This window comes from Hydra viridissima, unplaced genomic scaffold (genome assembly GCF_058129835.1).
Source record: "Hydra viridissima isolate aposymbiotic clone 2 unplaced genomic scaffold, HvirCarnegie_v1 scaffold_13, whole genome shotgun sequence".
In the NCBI taxonomy this organism is placed as follows: domain Eukaryota; kingdom Metazoa; phylum Cnidaria; class Hydrozoa; order Anthoathecata; family Hydridae; genus Hydra; species Hydra viridissima.
In genome coordinates, this window is record NW_028324312.1 from 7762301 (window position 1) to 7784579 (window position 22279).

Here is a 22279-nt window from a genome sequence, read left to right on the forward strand (position 1 = left end):
TCACTTTGCAAATGATGATAAGCTTGAAACAGCACATGATATCAATAATTTAATTCCAGAATTTCCAGAAATTCCAGATCAGATTGTTAATTGAGACCTTTATGACATTTTTAAAACTTTCATGATTCATGGTCCATGTGGCATACTGAATCCAAATTCATAATGGTTACCCATGCTATAGACGTCGTGATAATGGTTTGGTTATCAGTATCAAAGGTAACAATGTAGATAACCGCTGGGTGGTACCTTACAATCCATGGTTATCAAAGAAACACCAAGCTCACACTAAATGTTCAAGCTTGCATGTCTGTTAAATATTTGTACAAATACATATACAAGGGTAACGACTGTGCTAATATTTTAATAAATGAACAAATTAATCATGATGAAGTAAACACTTTTTCAGATTGTCGTCACGTTAGTGCACCTGAAGCATTGTGGCAAATTTTTGAGTATCCAATAAGTCATATGTCACACACTATTATTCGCCTTAAAGCTCATCTACCTGAAAATCAATTAGTGTATTTTAGAGAAGGAGCAAAACAAATGGCTTTAGATCATGCAGCTCAACGTGATACGCACCGAACGGCATATTTTAAGTTAAATACTGAAAATGAAAGAGCACATTGCTAATCGTATGTAGACATTCCTTATCACTTTATATTTGATGATAAGCATTGTAAATGGAAGGTTAGACAAAGGGGTGGTAATAAGGTGATAGTAAGAATGTAAATCCAACTGGAGTATTGTTTTTTCTTAGACTCTTACTTTTGCAAGCAAAAGGAGCAACATCTTGGGAGGATGTGCGTACTGTTAATGGTATTGCCCTTGAAACGTTTCGTGAAGCATGAGTTTCGAAAGGTTTGTTGCAAGATGACACTGAATGGCAGAATACTCTTTCTGAGGCGGTTTTAACACGTATGCCAAAGCAAATTAGACAGTTGTTTTCAATTATTTTGACCTTTTGTGAACCTGACAATCCTTTACATCTCTGGAATGCATACAAAGCTTTTATGATGGAAGATTTCATTCACCGCTCAGTCCCACTTCTAATAGCAGAACAAGCTACTCTTCATCAAATTGAAAAGATTATTAGTCAAAGTGGTAAAACGCTGGCTGATTACAATCTGTTTGTTATTAATGAGTTTATAGGCTTAAATCTATAAAATTTTGATGAAAACGTTCACCAATCTATTGACAAAGCCAATCGAATGAGACTGTTGCTTAATGTCAATAAATTAAATGTATGTAATGCTGTCCTTGCTGCACTGAATGAGCAACCAAGCGTAGAAAATCAACGTTCTAGATTGTTTTTCATGGATGGACCAGCTGAAAGTGGAAAAACCTTTACTTATAATTATTTGATTGCTAAAACCATAAGTAGGGGCTTTAAATCTGTTCCAGCTGCATGGACTGGCATAGCAGCAACTGTTCTTACAAATGGATCTACATTGCATGGCTTATTCAAACTTCCTGTTCCAATATTGGATAATAGCACATGTAATGTAACTTCTAACTCTATACACGGGCATTTTTTAAGACAAGTTAGCTTATTTTTGCTTGATGAAACATCCATGATACCTAAACATGCCTTAAATGCAATTGATAGATTGTTAAAAGATATTTGCAACAACAGCTTTCCGTTCGGAGAAAAAATTATTCTTTTTGGTGGTGACTCTAGGCAAATTCTGCCTGTTGTGAAAAGAGGACAATCAGCTGAGATAGTAGAATCGTGTATAAAATATTTTTTGCATTGACAATGGGTGCAGAAGTTTGCATTAACTGAAAATATAAGAGTACAAGATGGGGAAGGTGAGTTTTCTCAATGGCTACTAAAACTTGGGAATGGAACAATACCTCTGAGAAGGATCCTTTTAAAGGATGCGTTGAAATACCAAATCAGTGCATTATTAGAGAAAATGAATCAATTGTTGAAAAGATTTTTGAAGATGCTGATCAAAATGATTATTCTAAACGCGTGGTTTTTAACACCAACTAATGTTGATTCATTATTAATCAATGAAGAAGTCTTAAATGTCTCCCGGGTGAGGTAAAAATTTATTTGATACTGATGACCAAATTGATACTGATGACCTTAATGAAAGAAATAACTTTCCTGTTGAGTTTTTGAACAGGTTAACTCCTTCAGGAATGCCACCTCATTGTTTAAAATTGAAAATTGGTTGTGTAATTATGCTAGAGCATCCCGCCATCAGACTCGGCGGGAATCTCGTGCAAGATTTACGAGATTTACGATAGCGATGCATTGGTTTTTACGCAAAAGTGCGTAATTGGATTACTTTCCATCGTAAAAATACGCGACCAATGGTCAAAATAAAGGACGGTAATTTATTGGAAAAACCTTTATAGAAAATTTGGAAAAAGAAAAACATCGAAATTCTTACGAGGTTTCTCGAGGTACGATGTTATTCGATGATTTATCACGAGATTTCACTGTAAATACGAAGTATTTCTAATAATACGAGGTCTTTGATTAAATTGCGATGGTAATCTATAAAAAGAGTGAATTAACTGTAAAAACCGATTTAGATTTTCGCAAATTCCCTCCGCAATTAAATACTCTATCGGAAACTAATTGGAAATTAATTTCCGAATGACGAAAAACTAGTAAAGCTGTAAAAGGTGTAATTTGATTTAAGTTTTTAGGCCGGGTGAATAAAAAGGAGCAATTGCTTATACTCAGTAATTGGTCAGCTTTACGTGAATAAAAACTTCAGCAGTTTTCCTCATATTTTTATTCACGTAAAGGTAAGCAATTTATTTAGTAATTGCTCAATTTTACTTTAATAAAAACTTAAGCAAAATTCTTGAAGTTTTTATTCACGTAAAGCTGACCAATTACTGAGTAAAAGCAATTGCTCATTGTTATTCACCCGGCCTTTTATATTTAGTTCCTACAAACCTACTAGGGATAGCACATTTACTTACTTTGATGTTAAAAAGTTACTTTTAAACAAATATTACTTTACATAACTTAGATTAAATTATCAAATATATTTACATTTAAAAGTAATTCATTTTTTAAAAAGTAGCATAGTAAAATAATATATTACATGTAAAAAATACTTACACAAAATTAATTTAAAAAATGCGTAACTTTTACTTGTTAAAGTAATTTATCACTACTAGTAAAAGTAATTAACATAAAAAATGTTATTTACTTTTTCTTCGCCTATGTAAATCAATTTAAAAGTAAGTCATGTAAAAGTAATTTACTTTAAAAAGTAATTTAGATTTTACCTATACAAATACTTTACATCGAAATGTAATTTACTTTTTACATGTAAAAGTAAATTGTTTTTGAAAGTAATCTTACGTAAATATAATCAGTCGATAAAACAAAAATAAAAAAGCAATAAAGTAAATTTTTAAAAATTAAACAATAAAAACGGCAGCAGGAAAAAAGCTGATACAATAATAAAATGATACTATACTAAAGCGTATCAAAGTATATAAAAAAACTATTTGGGAATTTTTTCCAGGGGGATTTTTTCTCAGGGGGTTTTTTCCTGATGCCGTCTGAATTCCTTACGTTTTGGACATTTTCGAAAAGATAATTTTTCCAGCCTAAGAGTAGTAAAATGTTCCCATGCTCAGCCAGGAGTTGACTTTTTTTAAAACGGGTTGGCTCTAAGAATGGCTTTTATAGTAAATAATACCCCATTCACACCAACAAAACCGAGTTTTAATAACACTCGCTTTTAAAACGGTGTTTTATTTAGCTATCGTTTTTTTTTAACTCATTTATTTGAAACATGGTTCTAAAAGCAGTGTGAACGGAAAAATGCGTCACAAGTTTAAATAACCACGATTAAAACAAGTTTTATTTTTGGTGTGAATGGGCTATAAGATATTGTTCCTGCGCTAGGAATGGTTTTAATTACCAATATGAGCATGGTCCGGAGTCGATTATTGATGTTTTTAAGGTGGGCAGGGAAGAAATATCTAGATTGATCAATCAATCAATCAGCATGGTTGTAACTCCGTTGCGGAAAGTTCTAGAAAATTTAATGACATTGTAGATTTAATAGTTTTAATAGTTTTTACCAGTGAAAACCAAAGAATTGTAAACATGTGTTTGCAGTTATTTATGGCGGTTTTTGAAGGATATTTTAAGAAAAGTATAGAGTATAAATGAAGGAGAAAATTTGTAAAAGAGTGTTTTTGTTAGGAGAGAGAAGATTATTGCCATTTATTGATTTGTTGGTTGCGAGAAAAATCTACAATGGTTGTTCAACTCATTTGGGAATATTTCACCATTGATGAGGACTCTATTGAATGGATTGACACAAAGAGTGGAAAGACGAAGAATTATGATGCCAAATGTATTCTGTGTCCAGACATCAGAAAATCACTTAAATGTACCCATGAAAGCACTACCAGAATCAGAGGACATTTAGAGTAAGTATTTAAAATAATACATGGCATTTTGTTAAGAAACAGATATTTCGTAAATGTAGTTATAGCTGTAATTACGAGTTTTCGCTGTAAATATGAGATTTCGCTGTAAATAACTTATAGTTTTAAAATATACTGTGGTTAAAGAAGGAAGGCCAATAGTTGTAGACTGAAGTTTTGTAAAAATGCAGTATTATACTAAGCGAATATTTAGTTCATTTTATTAAAATTACCAAAACAAACCATAAAACCGAAATTTTACTGTAATTATGGGTAATTCACGTTTTACAGTAAAATATCGCATTTATAGCGCCATCTGTAAATAACTGTAATTTCCAATGTTTAACCTTTTTTTTTTAATTTTTTTTTTTTTTTTGCAGATCTCAGCATCCAAAGCAATTTGCTGAGATGAAGGCTAAAACTTGTGCCCTGAGCAAGATACTGGAAGCTGATAAGGAGGAAGCAAGGAAACAAAAAGAAATATCAGGTCTAAGAAGAGGGTTCTTTCCCCCCATGAAGAAGACCCAATCTTCGTCTAAGTCTTAGCCAAAATCTAAGGTAGAATCTCAGAAAAAATTGCAAGTACAAAGTCAAATCGGAGATTATATTGATGCACCAAAATGGTCCTTACATAGTGATAATCAGCAAGAAATCGATGCAGTTCTCACACTTTCATTTGTCCTATGCTTTACAAAAACATAGAAAAGCATGTGCTGGAGCAACTTGATAAAGACATTCCAAATTCAAAATTGTTGCTTTCACAAGTGATGGTTGGACTGCCAGAAACAATGATCCTTATGAATCCCTTACAACCCATTTTTGTAACAAGGATTTTGAGTTGAAAAAGCTTACTTTGGATTGTCAGAACTTTATTGGCAGAAAAACTGGTATCAAACTAGCACGAGGATTGGACAATATGATTAACAAATTCCCCATCCTTGCTGGGGACAATCTTAAAAGAGTGTGTGACAGATGGTGCTAGTAACATGAAGAGTGCTGCTACATCATCAAGACTTGTTGATCAACACATGCTTTGTGCGGACCACATCATGAACCTCTGTTAACAGGTAAATATTTTCAATTAAAATAGCGAAGTTACAGTTAAATATCTGTTTTACAGCAAAATATCAGATTTCTTTTCTTTTTTAATCGCTTTTACAGTAAAAACTTTGGATTTACAGTTAAATATCGGATTTATAATTACCAATAAAGATCGGAATTACAATAAAACGATCGTATTTACAATAAAATTTTTTAAAAATTTTTAATTTTTTTCCAGTCTGCAGTTAAAAACACACAAATGGTTGATGATGTAATTAGCAAATGGAAGAAACTGGCTCTAAGAACACATCAGAGTACAATTGATTAGCAGGAAATCAAACTTGCATGTTCTGAAGAAGGAATAGTTGCAAAAAAATTAATCCAATCTGCTGCTACAAGATGGAACTCAAACCAAATGATGATGAAATCAATTTTAACCCTTAGGCCTGGTTTGAGACATGTTCAGGAAAACAGTCTCAATGCAATCCTCACAGAACTCATCCTAACACCAGTCGAATTTGAATTAATTGAGGCGATTGAACCTTTTTTTGCCAAGTGCAAACATAACAGTGAAATGTGGGCATCCGACACACAAACAACAATTGATAAAATTCAACATGATGTTCTGTGTTTGCATTAGTATTGTGCCAATGAAGTGAAAAAAGGACATTGGGTTTCATCAGTTCTTGTTCTTCTTTTGAAAAGTTTCCAATCAGAATTAGAAATATGGATGGCACTTTTACTTACTTTTTTTTTTCTTTACTCAAGTAAGTAAGTCTTTATGAAAAAGTATATTGCGTATATAATTGTAAACTAGGGATGGCACTTTTACTTATTTTGATGTAAAAAAAAATTACTTTATAAAAATAATTACTTTTCATAACTTAAATTAAATTATGAAATATATTTACATTTTAAAGTAAGGGTCTGCGTCTCGTTATTTTTTTAAATCGAGACGAGACGATCCTAAAAGCTTTGTCCCGATTAGCGATAAATATCGAGACAATTTTTAATTTTCACTCGAAATCCGGGACGATACCGAGACGAGACGAGATGTCCCGGACAAAATAGGAGCTTCACAATTTCCCGGAATTTACATCTTTTTAACGGGACATAACGAGACATAACGAGACATAACGAGACATACTAGTTAATCCTTAATGTGAAATTTAGTATTCTGCTGGGGGGCTTGGCCATTACAATTGTTTTGGTTACTTTATCGTAATTAAACCATTTACCGAGACTTAACAAGACAAATAAAAATTGAAATAAAAATTTGCATGTGTTTTATTTATTTTATTTGTGATTGTTGTACTGTAATACACATTAACTAAATTTTATTGGCAATAAATAAAAGTTTTTAATTACAAACTTTGTCAAACAATTCATTTACTTGGGTCACTAGTTGAAGGTGCATCAGTTGGAGCTTCGGATGGTCCAGCAAAAGAAGCTGGAGCAGAACTCCTTGAACTGGTGATTAGTGGTGTAATACCTGGTACATGAGATGTTGTAGCAGTAGAGATTCTAGAGGAGGCAGTACTTGCTCGTGATATTGGCTGACTTGGCAGTCTTGGATTAAGCTGAATCTCAACCACATCACCTTTGATTCAACAACATTGGCTTGATCACTCTCTTGAGACAATAAATCTGGAAGGAAATTTTCAAAATGTTTTTAAACTGAGCAAAATTTCAGTTTGAAAAGAATTTAAAAGTTTAAAGTTAAAACAAAAAACGTTGAAGCAATAAATGGAAGTGGCAAAATTTAAGATTTTACTAAAGACAAAGATAAAGTTAAGATCTCTTTTTAGAACTTATGTGAATGCCCTACCAGGATCTTTGTCATCTTCTGAGGTCAGTTTCTAGGACTTGATTATGAACAAAGTCATAGTTCTGTTGGATATAGAGCAACTTTTCAACATTTTCCGGCTTAAGCTTGGTCCTTTTGTGTGTGACTATGTTTCCTCCTGCAGAGAAGGCCCTCTCGGAAGTGGCCGAAGATGCTGAAATTGCCAGGTAACGCCGTGCTGCTTCAGCCAAAAGAGGTAAAGTCATTTCATGTTTTTTCCAAAACCCAAGAACATTTTCCTGGCCTCTTTCATTGGCCAGGGATGCATATTCTTGTAGACATCCCATTCCTTGACAATATCGGACTTGTCCGAATTTACTGTGTGTTGAGAATGAAATTCAATCACGTCTTGAGCCAACGAATCTGTTTCCTCCTCCAAGTTTGCAGTGGCCGTTGGTTGATCCATGATTTTGTTAAGCCATTCATGATGATTGGTGTGGTTTTCAACCAAGTATTTGTAGGTTTTATCATAGGTTCCAAATTTTTTGGATGCCACACCCTTGTAGTAAGGATTAAGGAGATGACCAACACCAAGAAACATGGTATGAGCGCCAGCATTGGGAAACCTTTTATCAAGCTTGGCTGAAAAAGTTCTTAAAAAAGATTTGCTTTTGTCTGACAAATCAACCTTGACCAATTCAATCCTGTTGATGTGGTGCTGCAAGTTGTGGAGACCACCAACAACGATGTGTAGAGTTGGCTTTTTATCTGCACTAAGTCTCTCAGATGTCTTTGCCAACAGTTTGAGAGTAGGCAACAATTCCTCAAAGATTTTAAACTCCAATTCAGAGGGCACAAGAGATGCAACATCTGCTGGTCAATGCCTGGCCTTGCTTTTATTGCCAAAAGAGGTTCTTTCATGTCAAAGACACTCTGCACACACATGTATGTAGAATTCCAGCGAGTGTTGTTGGCAGTGATGAACTTTTTGTAGACCAACTCTGTAACATTTTCCTTTGAATCGGTTTCCATGGCAAGACGAATGTCCCTGTTCATAGCTGCAATTTCGGCCTTGATTCTTTCATTCGCCAAATAACTCTTGTGCGTCTTTTCTGATAGCCTTTTAGCACAAGTGATTGCATGATCTACTGTTGTGGTGGCATTGACAGTGTCCTTGATGGCCAAACTCAAGGTATGGTCCACACAAAGCAAAGACTCATCAATAAAGGTGCACTTTGGAATTGCAGCTTTGACATTGGCAGCATTGTCATGAGTTACGACAACTGAAACAGTTCCTGATGCAGGTAGATCGGCAACAACCCTAAAAAAATTGCAGCAAACTAAAATGTTTAGTATTGTCACAGTATGGTAATTTATGCCTTATACAAACCCTAAAATAACTAACTTTTCTTTGCACTGATTATAAACGTGCATAATGGCATATCACTTTAACTGTTGAACACAATTAATTTAACTCATGTAAAAAAGTACATTTTGTAATTTAACTTACTTGTCGATCTTTTTGGCAATGTTGTCTGCTGTGTGCCTCTCCCTGAACGGACTTACAGAAACAACAAACTTACTCAGGGTTCTTTCCTTGTCAATGTAATGAACAGACAATGATTGGTATGGATCAAAGTTCCTTGAAGTCCAAATGTCCGTGCTAAGAGCCATTCCCGGACTTTCCATTAGATCAGTTTCCAAAACTTTATCCACAGCCGTCTTGACATTGTCATACAACAAAGGCAGCTTGTACCTAGAATAAGTTGTGGCAGCCTTGATTTTCAGCTTTGGATCTAAGTAGTGCATAAACTCCTTGAAAGGTCTTGCTTCAACAAAGCTGAATGGAAGATTCATCCTTGCCAGAAGTTTCATAATTTCCAAGTCACCTCGAAGTTGCTTTGGACCTCTGGATTTGTACTTCAGACACTGACTCAGTCTTGCCTGGCTTGACTTGCGCTTTATAAGACAATCTGGGATGGAAAGTTGTCTTTTCTTAATGGAGCGGTTGAGAACTTGAGAAGATTTTTCGCCTGGAAAAAATCTTAAAATAGTTTAGTATTGCTAAGTCTCGTTACGCTTTTCCCGGTTCATTTCGAGGAAACGATTCCGAGACGCAGACCTTTATTTTAAAGTAATTCATTTTTTAAAAAACAACATTATATTACATATAAAATTACTTACACAAAGTTAATTTTAAAAATGCGTAACTTATTAAAAACTTATTAAAAATGCGTTATTTTTTTATTGCAAGTAAAAGTAGTTTACATAAAAGAGTTTATTACTTTTTTAAATTACTTTTAAAAGTAAGCCGCGTGAAAGTAATTTACTTTAAAAAGTAATTTAGATTTATACTTTATGCAAACAGTTTGTATCGAAATGTAATTTACTTTTTACATGTAAAAGTAAATTATTTTTTTTTTGTAGTGATCTTACGTAAATATAAGATTTTTAAAAAGTCATATTTACTTTAAAAAGTAAGAGAATACAGCATCGTAATATGAAATTACTTTTATGCGTAAAAGTAACAAAAATTAATATAGGCAACTTTCATAAAAACTATTTGCAAAAAAAAGCTAGTTACCATTACAAGTAACAGTAAATTTTTATCATTGAAATACTATACTTTAATTAGTAAGTAAAAAGTAAGTTATTTTACTTACTTTTATCAAGTAACAAAGTCATTTTATGTTGTTTTAACATACTGATTGGTAAGAAAAACAGCTTATTAAGGAGAATCGCCTGCTTCTGGGTACTTCTGGGTTATAATGTTAGAAATTATTCTGCATGTATGCGGACCGTTTTTGTGGAGGGGCTTTGTAAATTGGGGGCAAGTAAATTGCCTCCCAAAATATTTTTGCGGGCAGAATGTTTTTGCCTCTACCTACAGTATCTTCCGCCTTCCAACTGGCGGCCGCTGTTGGAAATTTTTTTTGGAGGCCGGCGCCAACCAAAAGGTGAAAACCACTGGGGATTGCCGTCAGAAGTTATTTCAACTCTAATTTTCGCTTCCTGTCACCAGAAAAAATGGAAGAAAGTTCAACGCTTGTTTTTACATTATTAAGCAATTTAAAGATTGATTAAAGAAAATTACATTTTTCCACAAAGTATATTTTTATGCAGAGAGTGAAAATCTCATAATGAAAGTAAGCAATTCTGTCGCAAAAAACAAATTCTTTTTAGGATATAAAATATTCAGTTTTTGTGAAAGCTTTAGTAATTGGAAAAAATTCAATTAAAGCCGTTAATCAACTCCAACGTCCCTAAACATACTTCATAATTCGTTTAACGCATTATCAAATATGTTAAGGGTACGACATGGACCTTTCAAAAAGTTTTGCAAAAATTATAAATTAAGTATAAATTATTTGATTAAAAACGATTTCCGCCAGGGACATGGGAGGCCGATAGACTTTCTAGTAAAGGTTTACGTACCCAAATAATTTTCATTTTGGTCATCTTGGTTGTTGTTATTAACCACGCTGAATAACAACAACCACTTTAACGCTATTAACATGAATCGTGCTGAATATTAATTCGAAATTTAGAAATCGGTTGTAAAATGCAGACCAATTTATTCTAATTGTATGAAAAGAAAAAAACAAAAACAAAAAACTAATCAGTGTTTTAAAACAAATTATAACTAAAATTTTGACACTTTTAAAGCAAATTAAAAACGAAGCAAGATTTGATTGCTTTTGTTTAAGAATATAATAAAATGTACAATTATATAAACAAAATCAATCGCTGAAGCAAGAAAAAGGCAGCAATTTACCATATCACTGAGTCCCAATTAAAACGCATTTTATAAACCCGTAGTATTATGGCCAAATAAATCTTCAAAAAATATCCCTTATTGGGTACAATTTTAAAAAAAAAGCTCCTTATATTAAAAAAAACAGCCCCATAAGTCGCTGGGGTGTGGGGGAGCCTAGCCACGGCCCTGTTTGCAAATGCTAAAATGTTTAGGAACTACATCAACAATATATTAAAAAAAACTAATAGTTCAAACAAATGCTAAAATGTGTTAGAGTAATCGCACAATTTTTTTGGTTTGTCAAATCGCCAAACCCCGCATTGTCATTTTTAAAAGAGATATTACATAATAAAATGTATAAAGTTTCTTCCACATCATCATAATATAAAAATATAAAATACAAACCACATAAGTGAAATATAAAAAATATGAAAAATATAAAATACAAACTATATAAGCGAATTACTTCCATTCTGAGTTACATTAAATATCAAGTTTTAAAGTAAGTTTAATCATATCTTCTCTTTAAGTAGCATTGAGTAACGTAAGTTTCTTGAGCTCATGTTACATCTTTCTTTTCGATGAATAAAGTTAGCAACACTGAATGAGGATTCTGGCCCTACCGAACCAGCAGGCGAAGTACAAACCACTCTTGCTTTAGATGCTAACATTGGAATATCTTTTTCATATTTGTACCAAAATTCATCAACCTTCCAATTTTTTTGTTTTAAAGCGTAATTGAAAAAAGACAACTCTTCTTTGATATTTCGCTTTGATTGTGTTTTTTCTATGCATAGATTGACACCGCACAATGTTGAAAGTTTAGCGAATCCATTTTTGTGGTTCACAGACTGTTCAGGTGAATCTTGAAGTTCGAATCGAACATCTGAATCTGTCTCTTCTAAAAATGAAAATGAGTAATAATATTTGTCAATATGCAAATCTTTTTACAAAAGTACTTTAAAAAATTATTTACATAAGTTTAAATACATTTAAATTTAAAAACAAATAATATTTTATAACTAACCACTTCTCGGCTGATTTTGGTCATTTTGCAAACAAGTGTTTACAAACGTTGACTTTCGAGGATATTTTCGGAGCATTGTATTCGAAAATGTTTTCAACAGTTTACTTTCTGCTTCCTGATATTCTTTTTCTGTAAGACACTCGTTAATTCTCGTTAGTTCTCGTTAGTTCTCGTTAGTTCTCGTTAGTTCTCGGATATAAGAAACATGCCAGCAAAGTTTGTAACTTTTGTTTTGGAGATATCTTTTCAATAAAGTATATCTTCATAAACCTGAGAAGACTGCTTCGTAACATGTTTTCTTTCTCGACCAAAGAAGACGGTTGCGATAAAAAAGATTTAGAAGAAGATTCATTTTCAAGAAAGTTCATTAACGCATTTTGGACAAATTTGGCCGACGAAAGTGTTAGAAAATTTCTAGTAGAGAGAAGTTTAGTTGCTTCAAAGAATGGCGCAAGATTATAGTGTAAAATTTCCAGGAAGTTCCAATCTTCTGATAACAGATTTAGTTTCTTGAGTTTACTAACTTGTTTTTCTGTTAACCCATTGATTATACCAGGATCTATAGTAATTTTATTGTAAACATTTTTAGCTTTCATTATCTTACAAATCATTAAAAAAGTTGAGTTCCAACGTACATGAAAATCTGAAGATAAGTTATTTATTTTTTAGCCCCACTTTCTTAAACTCATCAAAAAAAAATGATTGCAATATTGAAGACCTTTTAACAAGAGCTAAAGTTTTTCTTAGCCTAAATAAAATGATGGATGAAAAGTTAAATAACTGATTAACAATTTCATCTGTAGATGCTCATCTGTAGATGCTCATCTGTATTTCATCTGTAGATGCTGTATTTCATCTGTATTTCATCTGTATTTCATCTGTAGATGCTCATCATCTGAGCTCACGTTTTCCGTTTCATAAGTACACGCATTTTCTACTTGATTGTTTACATCGTGCATTTCAAGTTGTTCGTCCGACGGTATATTTTCATTAGACTCGATATCGCTTTCATTGTAGTTATTGTAATAAATAAGATCCTCGTCGATATTTGATGCGCCATCTAATAAGCTCTATGATGGTTTGGCCCACAACTTTATTCCATGATTTAAAACGAGATTTAAGTTATGACAAACGCATAAAAGCCGTAAAGCTATAGATCCCATCGCCTTTTTAATGTCTTCAGCGTTGTCTGTTATTATTGAAATAACTTTAGTATCAATTTCAAGTTTAGTAATTTCTTTTTGCACGAATGCTTTAAGTCTACTACTTAAATGTCTTCCGTAAAATCTACGAAAGCAAACTATATTTGATTTGTATTTAAATTTCTTTGTTAAATAATTCGCTGTTATGCAAAGCCAATAGGATCCAACCCTATTTTTCCACAAATCGGTTGCTAGAGCAATATGGGTAACTGACTTAAGTTTAGCTCTAAGATCGTTCTTGTATTGATAGTATTGCTTTCTCAATCGCTTTGCTATTGTCTTTCGATGAGGCGGTTTGTAAAGTGGGGCAAGAATGTTTAGAAGGCGTTGCATACCAGGTTTATGAAAATCGTTAAAAGGACGGCCATCTTGAATAATGCAATTTATTACGGCTTCATCTATTTCATCTTTGTTCTGCATCCCAACTAATTTATCTTGAACGAGTAATTTTTTTTGAGAATCGTAAAGGTACTCAGATTTTTTATGAACATGGAAAATATGTTTTCGCAGATTTGGTTCAGGCCCACACACAAGGTTTCCGTTCTCCGGGCACATCAAACAAACATACTTACTTGTGTTTGCAATAAATGAAAATAGGGTCTTAATAGGCAATACTTTTATTTTACGGACTGATTTTATAACTTGATCATCGTCGGTATCAGAGTTCGAACCTACAACACAAACAATAGTTTATAAAAACATATTTCAAGTATCAACGCAAATTAAAGACTGATACAAATACATGACTGTACAGCAAGTATTTATTCTGGGTCATTTACTTTTTTTGACCTTTCTGTTTTCATTCGCAAGTTCATCTTAATATTTAAATAAAATTTACAAACATACCTAAATATGTAATATTGTCACCAGATAGGCGTCTTGCTTCAACAGTAGGCGTGTTTGTTTCAGATAAAGACAAACATTTCTGGCGATGTATGTTGATAAAGTTTTGCGTTTCAAACATGGCTTACTATATAACAGGACTTGCCAACGCGCGGCTTGCGTAAAAAACTGGAGGCAATATTAAAAATATTTCTTCGCAGTAATTTACATTCTCAGTTAGGTGATTTTCGCAAGAATATAATATTTGTATGATATATCTACTAAAAGTAACTTATAAAAAGTGAAAAGATGAATTTATTATTATTATTTTTTTAATTTTGTTTATAACTAACATTGTAATATAACTAACAAATAACATTTATAACAATTATAAATTAACTTAAATGTATCTAAAACAATTTAGTTTGTATATACAGATTTATATTTTGCTATAATTTAATATTAGCATTTACCACAAAATTTATTAACGGGTTTTTTAAGTATTAAAAATGAATTTTTGTGAAAAAAGAGATAAATTCTTTAGAGAATAAAAAGTAAATACAAGCTTTTTAGATATTTTACTAAACACTATTTTACAGTTTTTATTAAAAACATTAAAAACATTTTACTTTGTGCTTTATCAACTTCTGCTTTGGCTCCTTGTGTGAACGAGGTGAATAGAGTCGACAATAATTATTAAATAAAATATTTGTCATTGTTAATCCATGATGCCTTTGCATACCTAATGAATAAAATTCTGATAGCATCATAAGGAGGTTACACAGTGATGACCGACAAGTGTCATTATATACTTCATAAAAAAGAATGTAACAGTAAGTTGCCCATTGACAAACTTTGTCACCAGGAATTGTTAAACCTCCTCGATTTATGTCCTTTACTAAGTTAGATGATAAAGTCATAACACTAATTTTAACTCCACAACGAAATGCTTCAAAAGTGAGATCTTTATTTATGCAAAGAAGAAATCTAGGAATAGCACTTTCCTTTAAAAAGTCTGAAGACTGAATATGCAATATATCATTGCATAAATAATTAATAATAGCAAAATTAAATTCATTAGTTTTTAACTTTTCACATGAAACATTAAGACTTTCTATTTTTTCTTGTGAATTAAATATTGCTAACTCATCCTCTTCTTGCCAGCGAACACTATTAAGACTTTTTGATGTTTTTCTAGGTGGTATGGGTACAGTAGGAACTAAGCTTGGTTTTATGCAATCAAATACTGACGGAGCATCACGAGGTCTCAGCTTCCCATAAACAGTAACAGTTGAATGATTTTTTGGCCAATGTCTTTCACATATTACGGTGTTATTAGTATCAGGAACATTATCTCTTGGCATTATAGCAATCCAACGTTTTCGTTCTTCAATGTTTCTTGGAATTCTAAATGTTTTAACTCTATTCTGAGGATTATAATTGCCATTGCAACTTGTTACACAACATCGACGAGCCATTTTCTAAATACTAAATTAAATCCTTTGCTCAATCCTTCACCTCTCAACTAACTTTTCTTTTTTAATTTGGAAGTTAGTTAAAATAGTGACGGGTGTTTGGTTTTTGTAAATTTTAAGCAAATATTAAATTTATGCATATATATATATATATATATATATATATATATATATATATATATATATATATATATATATATATATATATATATATATATATACATATGTCTTAACATAAAAAGTCTTCAACTTTATAATTGTAATTCCGTTACGGAAAGAGCACGAACGTTCAACGGCGTTACAGATTTAACAACTTCAATACTTTTTACTTGTGAAAATGATAAAAATGTTAAAGCGGTTTTTAATGACGATGTTTGAGGGATATTTTTGGAAAACTATCCGTTATAAATGAACAAGAAAGTTTGCAAAGGGAGATTTTTTTGGAGAGAGAACTATTAACATTTTTCGATATGATAATAGTTCTCTCTCCAATAAGTTTATTTATGTTGCGAGAAAGTTAAAATGCTGGCCAGTTTTAATGGCTATTTCTAAATTGGTTTAAGAAAGAAACCCGAGGACCCTACCAGTATATCTCCCTGAAAAAAATTCCCCTGGAAAAAATCCCCCCTCCTCCCCCAAAAAAAAATGAAATAGAAAAAAAAGAAAAAAAAAAACTTTTGATTAAATTAACAGATTGCCTCCCCCAAGTCCTAACCGTCAGTTGTTGTGTGTACTATTTCGTGCATGTTCTCCCTAACAATCAGTCGATGTATATGTACACTCCGCTGCACTAATTCTAAAAAATCAGACGATAAAACAAAAATAAAAAAGCAACAAATAAACTTAAAAATTTACGCATTAAAAGCGGTATCAGGAAAAAAGCTAATACATTGATAAAATGACAGTAAAGCGTACACTAAGTATATATAAAAAACTATTTAGCCATTTTTCCTGGGAGGTTTTTTCAGGAGGATATTTTTCTTGATACCGTATGAATTCCATACATTGAAAATTTTCAAAAAATAACTGTTCCAGATTAAGACTGGTAAAATATTTCCATGTTGGCCAGGAATTGAACTTTTTTTTTAACCAGGGTCTAAGAATGGTTTCAAAGCAAATGCGAAATTGTTCCGGCGCTAGGAATGGTTTTAATTGCCAATATAATCATGGATCGGAGTCGATTATTGATATTTTAAAGGTGCACAGGGAAAAAAAAGTCTAAATCCGTTCAGACCAGTTGCTGCCCCAAATTATATTAACTATGCTTTACTGCAAGTTTTGTTTCACTGCATTTCACTCTCTCATACAAAATCCTTTCAGAGAAAATGTTGACCTAAAGTAAATTTACTTACTTTTTAAGTATAGATTACTTTTAATTGTAACTAAAATTTATTTAAAATGTAAGCTTAAGTAATCAAAAGTATTTTTATGTAATTTACTTTTAATAGCCATTTCATTTTAGTTATAAAATAACACATGTCTACTTTGGAAAACTAATTATATAAGTAAATTTTATTTACATTTGATACACGGTGGTTTAGTAATGGACATTTATCATGCGCATGCGTTATATTTTGCTCAAATGTTGGTAAACAACAATGTTCGCAAGTAAACAGAGAACAACTTATAAAATTGCCTAAACTTCAAATTAGATTTATTTGTAGATATTTCTAAAAAGTCCATAAGAAATGATATCAAAACAATACTTTAGGTATGGTATGTGTCATTAAAGCTATCATTTAAATAATTTTACAAAGAGAATAGAAGTGAGACTAAAGTGAAACTTAGCTGTTTTTTAGGCTGAGTTTAACCTGTGCTTACATTATAGTCCATATTCTAAATATTTAAATTTTTTAGTGACTATCTTGATTTTTTTTTGAAAATGTAAAAGTTTGTGAATCATTTAAAGCAAAAATTGAAAACCGGTTACTTTTTTTTGTGATAGTATAATGCTTTTAAAGATTGGTAAGTTTTCTTTTTATTTGAAAGGTTAAAAATACTGACAGAAATATTATGTAGGCTTTAATACTGCCATTTATTTTCTTTAAATCATTTTGCAGTATTTTATCGGATTATTTTTAGTATCTACAATTTTTCTTTTTCTTGGCTGAGCTTTTTTTTGGTATTTTTTTACAGTTGGGTTGTTTTTTATGAAATGCTCATTCATTATGCTTTTTAATCTACGTAGTCCTTTCATATGGCAGTAGGTACTCTTCATGCGGTTGATTTCAGCATGAATACTTTCTCCACCTTGCTCTCCATAAGTACCTAGTCCTACTCCCCATTTTCTAATGAAAGGTAATGCATGGTATTCCAGCATATGAAGCTTGGGTGTGATTGAAGCGTTTGGCCAGTTTTCATGGAAGTACTTCATGAAATCTTTGATTGGATTTTCTGTAACCAATAATATATATATATATATATATATATATATATATATATATATATATATATATATATATATATATATATATATATATATATATATAACACAATGGTTTAAAAAAACAAAGATAAAGATCAAATAACAAAAACGATTTTCTCTATTAATTGTGTCTTGCCAAATTATAACATATGACATACCAAGGTCCTGTTTGTTATCTTCATTGAACTGATTGCAGAAGTTAATAAGCTTGTGACATATTCCAAATTTAGAGAAGAGTACCTCAAAGTTTTTACAAATTTCAACAGTTTCTCTGTGTATATCAGTGTCATTAAACCCAAGTTCAACTACAAGGTTTGGTATGGAGTTGGAAAGTTCAAGGATACTTTTCTCCTAATTTAATATATAAAATAATTGTGAAATATGTATTATATGTAGTAACTGTTGTTAATTATGTATCTAGTTATGTCTAATAATTTTAGTATTAGCCATCTATTCCACTTACACACACACACACACACACACACACACACACACACACACACACACACACACACACACACACACACAACACACACACACACACACACACACACACACACACACACACACACACACACACACACACACACACACACACACATAGACATATATTTATATTGTATTGTAAATTTAAATTTACGTAAACTTTGTTTTTACTAAAAACAAAGTTTACGTAAATTTAAATTTACTAAATTAAACTAAAAACTTTTTAGTAAAGAGTAGATTTTATAAATTTAGGAAATATATATTAGATATTATTTTACCTTTAACATTTTATTAACATGATTACCAACAAAACTTTTCCCGTGATATGCTTGTCTTTGTACTCCTAATGAGTTAAATACGTTATCAAGTTTGTTTACAAGTGGCCCAAATGATTTCTTTATATGATTTGCTTCAAGGAGTATTTTCAGTTCTGAGATCTATGATTAAATATGTTCTTAAGATAAATTCAAAAAAATGTAATCAATAAAACAAAACTTAGATATTCAAATGTATAAGATTCTCAACTGTATTATTTCAGGTTTAATTACCAATCTAAATTAAATATATTTAGTAAATAATAAAATTTAAAGTAGTTACCTGTTCTTTCTTTTTCTTACCAAAGTGCATCAGGTGAGGTTCAAATACTAATTTAATTTTTTCTTCGTTTTCAGGGTTAAAAAGTATTTGCATTTCAAGTGCTTCTGTTATAACACGAGTTTTATCTTCAAGTTCTTGAATACTTATTTGAAGTTGATTTATTTGGTGCTGGTGCTCTATATATGCATTAAATTCCTCACAGTCAAGCGTTCGGTTGGTTACTGCCATTCGACCTGCAATTTTTATGTCAATTGTGTGATAAGAGTCTTCTAACATGTTGAAAAACTTTAAGTATATACCAAGTGAGATATGTAAAGCAGGAACTCCTATCTAATAGTACAAGAGAGTTTATATTATCATTTACAATTGCATACACCACCATTTATATTTAGCCCACCAATAACTATATAAATTGTAAACAATATTGTATTACATTGTTTACGATTATTCATGTGAATTTTCAAATAATGCCTAATAAATAAAATCAAAATAATGTGAATAATGAATAAAAGCAAAGCACCTGGTCAAGTGGCACATTGAACAACCGTTGGTCAATAACATTGTCACATAACTTGGCAAACTTGGGATCTGCACCATGATTGTTAAATTTTGCTAGAGATAAGTCCAGTGTCTTAAGTGATCGCATTTCAATGTTATCATTAATTGGATTTGACATTCCTTGACTTGTGATGTTGCAAAACAGGCATGAGTGTCTACCTAAAGTAATTGAACAAGTTTGTGTTAAGAAAACAAAATAAATCATGTTGCATTTATCTAGCCCAGATGAGGTTTTTTAAAGAAATCTGTATTAAATATGTACTCACCAGTTGCACCAGTTATTCCATAAATTGCACACAAGAATTCATAATCACCGAATACAAATACGCGAATCTGTTTTTCTCTAAAATTGAACAGAATTAAATTATTATACATTTCTTTAAAAAGAAACTGTAATCTATCATAATCCTGACAATTGTGATAAGAAATGAATAGTTGATTATTTTGTTTATGTCAAATATTGGTTGGATGTTTTTGAATAATTGAATTATCTTTTGTAATATGTTCTTACTTCCAAATCATTTTTTGCAACAAATCAATTTCTGATGTAAATTTTGCCAATGAAATTTTCAAATTTGTGCTATAATCCTTTGCCTCAAATATATTAAATATTGTTGTATTAGTTTTGGCATTCGCTACTTGATAAAAACATTTTGAATGAATCACCTCCATAGTCACCTCTTATTTTTATATGGATTTCATTGTCTTTAATCTTGTTGTATAATAAGAGGTTGTTGCTAAAATTAAAACAAGAAAAATTAGTTTTTGTTTTTATATTATTGCATTTAATTTATTGTAGTATTTTTAAGTAATTTAATTGTAGTATGTTAAAGTATTTTTTAAAAAAGATTTGTTTGTACCTATCTATCTAGTACATTTATTATATGTCCTTGTAGATTTTCGATATATGCACATGGCAATTCCTTGATTTCATAAGAACCTTTTGAATCTTTTTTTTCAACCATAAATGGAGCGTTTTTAACGATAAGATCATCACATGACCATTTCTTAGCCACATTTCTTTGTTTTGCATTAGAAGCACATATTACATTGTTGTTTTTCAACCACCTAAAATAATGTGTTTTTTTATTATCAATAACTATTAAAAGTATTGAATTTATCTTTTCAAGATTTCCATATAATAATTGCAATCTTGTGTACCTAGATAATATTTTCATGTTGACATAAGTACTGTTCATGTTTGCTTTTAAACTGATCATCTCTTCAGCAGATATTCTGGCTTTTGAAATATTTGATTTGCTTAGAATATATTCTTTTTCATTTTCAATAAAAGATTTCAAAAGAGTAGCAGTTTGCTTGATTGTAGAACTGATGCTTTCTCCACATGTTTTGCTCATATTATGTTTTAGCTGTAATAGTCGTCTGCGAATTGTGCGTAAATATACATCTGAACTTTCTTTGTAGGCTATTGGTGTTGATGTAAAGCATAAGGGCTAAAATGTTGTGTAATTTAGTTAAAATGTTCAAAAAATCATACTATAGTTTCCTATTATAAAATTAAAAGCATTTTTGTTTTGTTATAGTAATTTTACAGTCTCTGTTTTTGTAAAGATAGTCTTACCCTTGGTCCATCTATCGGAAATTCAATTACATTGGATGTTGTTGGAGACATTTTTTGTTTTATTACATGCAGAGCAGCATCTTCAACAATTCTTGGTATAATACTTGTTGAATCCAATGCAAATATATCTGAAAAGTTTATTTGTGAAGTTGATGACAATGATATTGATAATGTTGTTGAATTTGATATCGGAGTTTTCTGACAAGTTTTTTGATGATTTTTTCGTTCTGACAGTTGTGTGACTTTAAACAATCTACCACAACCTTGCTTGCATACTTCTTGCAAATTTTCTATCATTTCAATTACTTTGGTTGATGAAATTAACCCATCGCTTGGAATTGAAAAGGAACCTTTAGGGCATTTTGTTTTTGATATTAGTTTGCCAATGATAAGTGGTAATAGACATGGTGAGCAGAATGAATGAAGACAGTTTTTTATAATAATCGGTTTATGCATAATGTCATTGCAAATAATACACACACAAAGATGCACATGAGGGTTTAAGATGCAGTTAATATCTTGCAGTTTAAGATTAAATTTTGCTTGAGGTAAAAGTTTAGATTGTATGTTATTTATTTTATGTCTAGTCCAAATATTTTCACTATAACTAATACTTAAAGGTCTTCCACTTATCTTTTTCTTTATTTTTCTTCCTTTATTGGCTTTAAAGCAAACACATTCAATTGCATTGCAATTTTCAGGCCAAGATCTTAATTTTAGTTCAGTGTTTAAACCTTTTTCAATATTTCTTAATATTGAAAAGCATCTATAACATATTTTTTGAGGATGCATATTTGGGTGGTCCTTATCGATTCGGATAAAAAAACAAAACTCTATTCTAAAAATATGTTTTGTTAAAAGAACACTATCATTATCTAGACTTTCTCCACATATTCTGCATAATTTTTTTAGTTTGGTTTCATGAGACTCAGTCATTTTAACGTGTTTTTTTTATTGCTAAAATATAAGATTTGATGTACAAAATTTTTAAACTTAAAAAAGTAACCCGACTCTGATATAAGGATGACCATAAAATAATTTCTGACTTTCCTGCGTATTTTATCACATAAAAATTAATAAATTTGAGTATTTCAAATAAAAT

General features: G+C 31.2%; 4 protein-coding genes and 1 pseudogene across 4 annotated transcripts in view; all 5 read right to left on the reverse strand.

The window, feature by feature from the left end:
• Nucleotides 1–22279, reverse strand: part of LOC145194821 (sodium/mannose cotransporter SLC5A10-like) — a 297350-nt gene that overhangs the window by 97125 nt on the left and 177946 nt on the right. The gene's annotated exons all lie outside the window — the stretch shown is intronic.
• Nucleotides 11352–12641, reverse strand: LOC149880264 (uncharacterized). The gene is made up of 3 exons (XM_090070789.1): nucleotides 12217–12641; nucleotides 12031–12176; nucleotides 11352–11904 (listed from the first exon to the last, which is right to left on the reverse strand). The coding sequence occupies exons 1-3, from the start codon at nucleotides 12639–12641 to the stop codon at nucleotides 11516–11518; spliced, it is 960 nt and encodes a 319-aa protein (XP_089926915.1). The 3' UTR covers nucleotides 11352–11515.
• On the reverse strand, nucleotides 12894–14196 carry LOC149880265 (uncharacterized; annotated as a pseudogene).
• On the reverse strand, nucleotides 17500–20532 carry LOC149880266 (uncharacterized). Its single transcript, XM_090070288.1, has 8 exons — nucleotides 20456–20532; nucleotides 20107–20332; nucleotides 19862–19938; nucleotides 19558–19754; nucleotides 19038–19367; nucleotides 18719–18877; nucleotides 18113–18305; nucleotides 17500–17923 (listed from the first exon to the last, which is right to left on the reverse strand). Exons 2-8 carry the CDS (start codon nucleotides 20265–20267, stop codon nucleotides 17574–17576), a joined length of 1467 nt encoding a protein of 488 aa, XP_089926414.1. The 5' UTR covers nucleotides 20268–20332; nucleotides 20456–20532; the 3' UTR covers nucleotides 17500–17573.
• On the reverse strand, nucleotides 21138–22113 carry LOC149880267 (uncharacterized). Its single transcript, XM_090070289.1, has one exon. It carries the CDS (start codon nucleotides 22111–22113, stop codon nucleotides 21145–21147), a length of 969 nt encoding a protein of 322 aa, XP_089926415.1. The 3' UTR covers nucleotides 21138–21144.